Source organism: Lathyrus oleraceus, chromosome 4 (genome assembly GCF_024323335.1).
Source record: "Lathyrus oleraceus cultivar Zhongwan6 chromosome 4, CAAS_Psat_ZW6_1.0, whole genome shotgun sequence".
Classification (NCBI taxonomy): Eukaryota; Viridiplantae; Streptophyta; class Magnoliopsida; order Fabales; family Fabaceae; genus Lathyrus; species Lathyrus oleraceus.
The window spans coordinates 75683160-75691454 of NC_066582.1; the positions used below are offsets into that span (position 1 = coordinate 75683160).

The following is an 8295-nucleotide window of genomic DNA, read 5'->3' on the forward strand; positions in this document are numbered from 1 at the left end:
TGGCGGCCCATGTCAATTTTACCAGGGCCCTAGTATGAACGCCAATTATACTTGCTAATGTTGCCACCAAAAAATATAGAGTCGTCCCCAAACTTTATTTATTCCAAAGGAAAGGGAAATATCAATAAGACCCTAGGGGAAAAGAAATGTGTAAAGAAGTCGGTTATGTAAGGGGAAGGTATTAGCATCCCTCACACACGTTGTACCCAACATGAACCATTTTGATTGTTATTTGCGCGAATGTGTGTTACTATCTAAAGGTTACTTACTAAAGGAAGAAAAAAGAGTTTTAATTAGTGTGCTCGCCAAGATTTCACAATCCTGTGCCTACGTATTCCCATAATGCAATGAGAAAATCAGAGCTCCGTAGTTCGGGGTAGAAAATAAGTGTTTGTTGGTTATTTTTATTGAACGATGTTAGCGTTCGTGTTCTAGTAGTTAAACGTTGCTTGTATGCTCGTGCGTGGGATACTTAAGCGTTGTTTGTATCGCGGTAGAACAGAAGTATCATGTCCTTTGTGAAAAGGTTTTGAATGCCCTAAGGCGGAAAATTGAGTTTGATGGGTTGTGATTGATTTTAGTTATGAAAAAGATTGTCTTGATTTGAATTGCACTAAAGTTTATAAATGAAGGTGAATACTTTGAATAACTGGGTTAAACATACCGTATCCAAAGATATTCCGAACAAGGATATGAATATCTCCCTCTCATCCTTCTCCGTTTCTTAAAGTTCATGGCATATAATTCTAATCGTATTTTTAAGTGTTTTTTTTAAATTTATTTGCAAAAATGGTTTTAGTCTTAAATGAACGAGGAAAAGAAAAGGGTGAATGAAGTACAACAACGATCAAGACCTTTATGTCGTTTCCATCTTCAGAATCTTGCAAAGGAAGTCTTGAACTTGAACGATCTAGTGCAGTGCCAGTGCCAAGGTGCAACCCAATCAAGTGATCAAGAGACCTATGACCACTTGAATGAATATGGGGAAAATATGAAAATTATTAAAAGGCCGACTACCAAAGTAATTAATTAATCAATAATAAACTTGATCAACTAATCAAAGGGGTGAACACGTCAAAGCACACACTAAGCATATGGAAATGTAAGAAATTAACAAGGCTCTAAAAATTGGGATTAAACAAGTTAGCCTAATTTTTTAATGAATTTCATGAAGCATTAAAGAAACTCCAATATTGAATTCAATTAAATTCTAAGAAAGGAATTTAGTATAATTAACCAAATTCATGAAGTTTCTATGAATTTACCATGAATTAAAATGTGTATAGACATGAGCTAAAAATGGTAGAAAAAGGTGACAAAAGGATTAAAAAAACAAAAATTAACGGAATAGCAATTAATTATATAGGGGTGCATAAACCAATGAGTGTGCAGGCTTTGGGCCTAATAGATAAGGCCTAAACACAAGGTATTATTGTTGGGGTCAACATAGGTATCCTAAGCAAAACATGGGTGTATGGATGCAAAACACCATGGGCTTATGGCCCTAAGTCTAATCCGAAAATGGCAAGGGGGGGGGGGGGGGGGGGGGAATTCAGCAACAAGAATTCTTTCTTCTACACACTATGATTCATGTCATCTCTCTCTCTCTCTCTCTCTCTCTCTCTCAAGAGCACCTCCACTGAAATTTTTTCTCCATCGCGCTAGAGGCGACAGAGTTGGCCGGAACAACCAAATATCACCATCAATCTACTCCTCTCAACCTTCTTTTTCTTAATCTCTAATCAACTTCTACCAAAGATTGAACAGTTCCTCAAATTGGAGCAGAAAAGCTATTAACCTTAACTATCAAAAACTAAAATTAAATGGAGGAGTAGAGGAATCAAGCCACTCCACCTTAGGGCTTTGATTTTCCTCAACATGAACTACATTTCAGTATCAAAATTTTAGCAAACAGAGGCGAAATAAAAATTCACCGACCTGCAAGACGAAGGATTGTCTTGGAATTTGTTGGAATCTGAAGATGAAGAAAACCAGAGGTAGGCTACTTTGAACCTTTAAACTTCCTCTTCTGCACAAAACTTTCTCTTTTGCTCAAAAATGATATGTAGGATTTTGGACTGGTTGTTGTTGATGATTATGCGAGTGTGATAGTAATGTAGAGTCAAGGAGGCTTAGTTCAAATTGTGATAAGTTTTAAGGTGAAACTTGCTTCAATGGGGAAGAGAGCTTTGGCGAGGTGAAAGAGATTGGAGAAGATGAATTGAGAGAGTAAATTCTGAATTTGCAGTCTGAGAATGAATATAGATCTGCAGAAAATGAATGGTTGTCCTGAGATTGAAGAGACTGATGAGTTTATATAGATGGATTTTTCAACTATATCGGTCAATTTTTCTAGACATCTTTGTTAGAGGTTAGGACAACGTTAATGTAGATGATTTCATGAAGAAGTTGGTTACAAGAGTTAACAGAGTTATTGAGCTGTTAAATTGTTTTAGTTTTTTTTTAATTGATTAATACAATGTCATATATTTTAATTTAAAAATTATACTTTTTTTTTAATAAAAAGCTTTAAATAAAAAATGATTTAAACAAATTTATAATTTTAGATATCTCATACTTTTACAATAGTTTTTTTTCTATCTAAATTAAAAAAATTCACTTAAATTTAAAACACGATTAACTTTTCATAAAAATTATTTTCGATATATATATATATATATATATATATATATATATATATATATATATATAATCATCTCATAACTTAACTTTTGGTGTCTTTGTGAGGTAATTTAAGTTTAGTTAAAATTCTATGGTGACAAATTTAGAAGGGGTTTAAATGTGCAACAGTATTTTATTTTATAATTATTTAATTTTGACTATATTAAAGCTCTTTTGTTGTGGTTCATCTAACACATAAATAGAAATGATTAAAAAAATATATTTTATGATTAAAGCTCTTTTGACTATATTTTATTTTTACAAGAATAGAACTAACTTAAAAATATATTAAGAGTGAAAAAGAAAAACTGTAAAAAAAAAAAAAAAGTGGGGCCGTTTTGTGGAAGGTAAAGACAAAAGCAGGAGATGAAATCTGAATTTAACCCACTGGAGTACAGCTTCTTACAACACCGTATTTCTGACACGTTAATTAACCTCTTCATTACTCTATCATCAATTCCGTTTTTCTTATAATTTTCCAACTCCAACAACAATAGCAACTATAATAATATAAATATATATATTAAAAATAACGTCACAGACGCCGACGACCAACCAAACTAAGCAGCTCATATTCTCTGTCCACACTTCCGTTCTCTCTCTCTCTCTCCTCTTCTTTTTCTCTCTTTCACAAACCTTCACCTTTTACGCTTACATACAAATTTCAATTTCTACCCTTAGATCCTGCTTCTGCTTCTGCTTCTGCTTCTGCTTCTCTCTTTCTCAACAGCTTACTCACTCCTGCAATTTTCTGTGAGCTCGCTTTTTCTTAACAATGTGCTGTTTATTTATTTTATTTCAATATCAAAATTAAATGATCCTGTTCTGGTTCTTCTTGTTCTTGTGTTATGTCTCAATTCTTCATTTCATGGTTTAAGGTAGAATCTTGTTCGGTTATTTATTAATTCTTCTCAATTTTCAACTTCTCAGAGATTGTTTTATTGTCGGTGATTAATGTTTCTTTACTTGGATCTGATTATGCTACTACTTATTATCAACTTTTATTTTACATATTTAAATTACTTTCTCTTCTATTTTTAGAATATTTTTAGAATATTTTTAGAATAACATAGCATTCTTTCATTTTTGAATAACCAATGTTTTTTTTTGTTTTGTTAGAATTTTGGATTTGTGAAAGGAAAAAAAAAACATGTCTGGTGGAACGCAGAATAGTTTGAGAAAAGCACTTGGAGCTCTTAAGGATACCACGACAGTTTCATTGGCTAAAGTCAACAGTGGTTACAAGGTACAGTAACAATCTCTCTAGGATGAGATGAATTGGTGGTGAGTTTTGTGATTCATTATGTTGAAACTCTTAAAGTGTGATTTTGGATGAATCATGTGGCCCGCAGTGATTTCGATGTACTTACTGGCTACTGTGAAGCCAAACATGTACTATGTTGAATGGGATCATGTTTTTTGTGTTTTTGTTTTCAACTTGGTTTACTGTTTTTTAGGAGTTGGACATTGCTATAGTTAGAGCCACAAATCATGTTGAACGCCCAGCTAAGGAAAAACACATTCGAGGTTTGTGTTCGCTTCCTGTCTTTGTGATTTCCTATGTATTGTTTCCTTTTTTGGATGTAATTCTCTCGGGGTTTATGCCAATTAGCGTCGTCCCTTCGGGGATTTGTTTGTCACGTGTTTTGAACCATAGACATCGCACTTATTCGCTCGCTGCGGACGTGGTGTTGTACACTTGGATGCAATTTATGGTTGTTTGTACATGAAATAATTGCTGTGATCTGTTTACCACACTATCACTTACTTTATGTTTATACTATTTTATGTATATTTGTAGACTTTATGTTTAATTTGAAATGTTTCTGTGATGTCTTTTGCAGCTATATTTTCAGCGATCTCAGCTACGAGACCTAGGGCTGATGTTGCCTATTGCATCCATGCTCTTGCCAGACGATTATCAAAGACACATAACTGGGCTGTACGTGCACCGAGACTTACATTTTATCCTTTACATATATGGAATAAAAAGTTTCGAATGTATTCACTCAATGGCTGGGAATATGTAATCAAATTTTTATGAATTATTACTTATTATCAATCTTGTCAAATAGTGGCGCTATGGCGTAGCCGAATTTGAACAAATCGTTGATGTCTTATGATGCACTATTTAGTACAAAGTGTTGTCAATTAGTGGCTATAGCGGCACTATTGCATTGAAACGTAGTAGAATTCCATTTTCCGCGACCCGCAATTGACTACACCGATAATTGTCTGTTTGCCTATATTTCAACAACCTCGTAGCTGAAGATTGTGGCTTGAATGAACATCACATGTTACCTTAAAAAGCCAAATAGGAAAGGGAAAAAAATGAATATCTAGATAACATTTTAAACATAAAATCTGCTGAGACATGTTTTTCATGGCTTTCTGTATCTGTTTATTCATCACCCTGTAAGTGTTGTGCCTAACCTTGTTAGAATACTAAGAAACATGAATGTTCTGTCGTTCTGAAACTGCAATATTTATATGACACCTTCCGCAGTTGTCTTCTATTTTTTTCAGTTACTAGTTCTCACGTAATTCAATACTGAGCACGTGTTTGCGAATGTGTTTGTGTCGTTTTATTTGGTTTATTGAAAGTGGTTTTATCTATAGGTTGCATTGAAAACTTTAATCGTCATTCACCGGGCTCTGAGGGAGGTGGATCCCACATTTCACGAAGAACTCATTAATTATGGAAGAAGTAGAAGTCATATGCTCAACATGGCTCATTTTAAAGATGACTCCAGTCCAAATGGTGCTTATCTTTATCCTCATCATCGATCATATCATAAATTTAACAACTATCTTAATTGACTTTGCTTTCATTTGTTATTTTGTTGCTCAGCATGGGATTATTCTGCATGGGTTCGCACTTATGCATTATTTTTGGAGGAACGGTTGGAATGTTTTCGTGTGTTGAAGTATGACATTGAGGCAGATCGTCCTGTAAGATATTTTCTTCTTCTTTTCTAATCTTCATAGTGATTGTTATTTCGTCACATCACACACATCATGCACGCTTTTTGAATAAGGAAAGTTTAACAATTGTAAACTTTGTCAGAGGACCAAAGATTTGGATACTGCAGAATTGCTAGAGCACTTGCCAGCTTTACAACAACTTCTCTATCGAGTCGTTAGTTGCCAGGTGAGCTTTTGATCCAATTGGTTTGATTTTAATGAACATATTTTATAATGACAGCGGTATTAATATCATACCAATTGTTTTGTAAATTTTCTATGTTGCAGCCACAAGGGGCAGCTGTACATAATTTTGTGATTCAGTTGGCTCTCTCGTTGGTAGGTCAATTGTTTAACAGTACTCAATCTTTTCGTTTGTTTTTGCTTCCATCACTTTTCTGAACATTTACATTGCAAACAGGTTGCTTCAGAAAGCATTAAAGTTTATCAAGCTATTAGTGATGGAACTGTTAATATGATTGATAAGGTATATTTTCTTCATGAATTTGAAGCTTAATGCAACCTCCTATGTATTTACGAGACTGTTGTGACTGTGACAGTTTTTCGAGATGCAACGTGAAGATGCTCTGAAAGCTCTTGATATATACAGAAGGGTTGGAATGCAGGTATTTCTTATGACAACTTTCTTGTTTTCTATTATTCAATTCATTCATGTATCCAGAAAGTTATGTTTAAAAATGCTTTACATGAGTTCAGGCTGAGAGATTGTCAGAGTTTTATGAAATATGCCGCAATCTTGATATTGGACGCGGAGAGAAGTTTATTAAAGTTGAGCAGGTTGGTTAGATCATATACCATACTTGTTTTCACCCAGTTTTTTCGATTATTTTTTCGAAATATAATACTTAATGAACTGATTGATGATATTGAAGCCCCCGTCATCGTTTATGCAAGCCATGGAAGACTATGTGAGAGATGCTCCCCAGGGAGTAATAGTTCGCAAGGATCAGGTATATATATAAACATCAGTAACTATTTTATGTTGTAATCTTTGTAGCTTTATATATGAAGTGCACGTGTGTAACTTAAAAACATTTTTTCTATACTGATGAAGTCATTATTCGTACGCTTTAAAAACTTATACTAACTGGTGCTTCGATTTTTATTTACGACAGTCCATTGACAATAAAATTGCCTCTCCAAAAGAAGTTTTGGCTATTGAATATAAAAAGGAACCAGAAGTGCAGGAGGAACGTTCTCTCTCTCCCCCTCCACAGCCTGAACCTGTGAAAGTGGAAACACCACCAGTACAACCACCACCTGATCTTTTGGTAATTGCTGCGTTTTTTTGTGTACCGTGTTTTTGGTAATTACGGTTGCTTTATCTATAACATGGTTGCTTTTACTTGCACTGAAGTTTTTTTTTTCTCTCGTTTTTATTTGATTCCAGAATATGGAGGATTCTGTTCCAGCTGCTGCAGAGTTGGATGAGAAGAATGCCTTGGCTTTAGCCATCGTTCCCGTCGGTAATTTGTTACATTTCGACTTCTTTTTCTTAAGATATCAGAGGATAATAATCATGTGAAATGAACTATGCTCCAGCATCGCTTTCCTATTTCTGTTTTGTGTTGGATATTGAAATTAGATATATGATGTTTTGTCCACAATTCATAAAATGTTTTGTTAATGGTGGTTTCAGCTGATCAACAACCTTCTGCTGTTTTAAATCATGCAAATGGAACCACTGGTTGGGAATTGGCACTTGTTACGGCTCCTAGTTCGAACGAGAGTGCTACAGCAGCTAGCAAATTGGTATGCTTTTTTCTTCAATCTTCCTTCGGCCCCTTTTTAAATCTGCTGTGCAATTTGTGTATGCATATAAATGAAATACAGTAAAAATCCTTGCTTGCACATATGCTTTCTGTTTCTGTTAATAAGCGTGATTACCTATTCGGTATTCAGGCCGGAGGTTTGGACCTGCTTACACTAGACAGCCTATACGACGACGCACTCAGAAGAAACAACCAAAACGTTAGCTATAATCCATGGGAGCAAGCACCGGCGGGAGGCATGATGCAACCTGCAATGCACGATCCGTTTTTCGCCTCTAATAGAATGGCTGCTCCACCTTCAGTTCAAATGGCAGCTATGTCCAACCAGCAACAGGCTTTCATGTATCAACAGCAACAGCAAATGATGATGATGCCTCCTCAACAACCATCTGGAAATCCTTTTGGAAATACTTACGGAGCCGCAGTTCATCCTTATGGCTCAGGTATGCCAGTTCAATCATACAATCCATATACAGGCCTCATCTAAACATCTTTTGTGGACAACAAATCCGCGAAAAACACATACTCTCCGTGTTTGTGAAGAATGGACAAATTTGTATCATAGATTCCGTGTGTGCCGTAGATAGCTAGAGTGAAATTCTTTATGAATAAATATCAGAAGAGGGTTTTGGCTATATGATTTTTTATGTACAAGGTAATTGTTTATCAGACTTAGAATTTGTTTTATCCCTAATGATTGGTTAGATGAATTGGAATGTATTGTTTTCGGTTTCCATTCCATGTATATGGTGGCAACTATATTCATTGTGTTTTTCACACCAACATTTATCTGATGAAAATATATGTCAAGTCTGAGAACTGAGTAAATATGGTGTAAGGAACAATTTTTCATTCA

General features: G+C 34.9%; 1 protein-coding gene across 2 annotated transcripts; it reads left to right on the forward strand.

Moving 5' to 3' along the window:
- Positions 1–3158: 3158 nt before the first annotated feature.
- Positions 3159–8295, forward strand: LOC127073502 (putative clathrin assembly protein At5g35200). Of its 2 annotated transcripts, none has more exons than XM_051014663.1 (16): positions 3159–3560; positions 3802–3928; positions 4140–4209; positions 4527–4624; positions 5302–5443; positions 5534–5634; positions 5750–5833; positions 5935–5985; positions 6068–6133; positions 6207–6272; positions 6364–6444; positions 6540–6617; positions 6783–6938; positions 7058–7133; positions 7307–7419; positions 7570–8295. In XM_051014663.1, exons 2-16 carry the CDS (start codon positions 3833–3835, stop codon positions 7924–7926), a joined length of 1635 nt encoding a protein of 544 aa, XP_050870620.1. In that variant the 5' UTR covers positions 3159–3560; positions 3802–3832; the 3' UTR covers positions 7927–8295. The 2 variants fall into 2 exon arrangements, with proteins under 2 accessions (XP_050870620.1, XP_050870619.1); XM_051014662.1 differs by having other exon boundaries at positions 3161–3435.

What these genes read in the sequence shown, in the direction of transcription:
- LOC127073502 (XM_051014663.1), top strand. Translation starts at nt 3,833, where the DNA reads ATGTCTGGTGGAACGCAGAATAGTTTGAGAAAAGCACTTGGAGCTCTT. An exon ending in AAGTCAACAGTGGTTACAAG is followed by an intron (nt 3,929 to 4,139) that starts GTACAGTAACAA and finishes ACTGTTTTTTAG; the next exon opens with GAGTTGGACATTGCTATAGT. An exon ending in CTGTTAATATGATTGATAAG is followed by an intron (nt 6,134 to 6,206) that starts GTATATTTTCTT and finishes TGACTGTGACAG; the next exon opens with TTTTTCGAGATGCAACGTGA.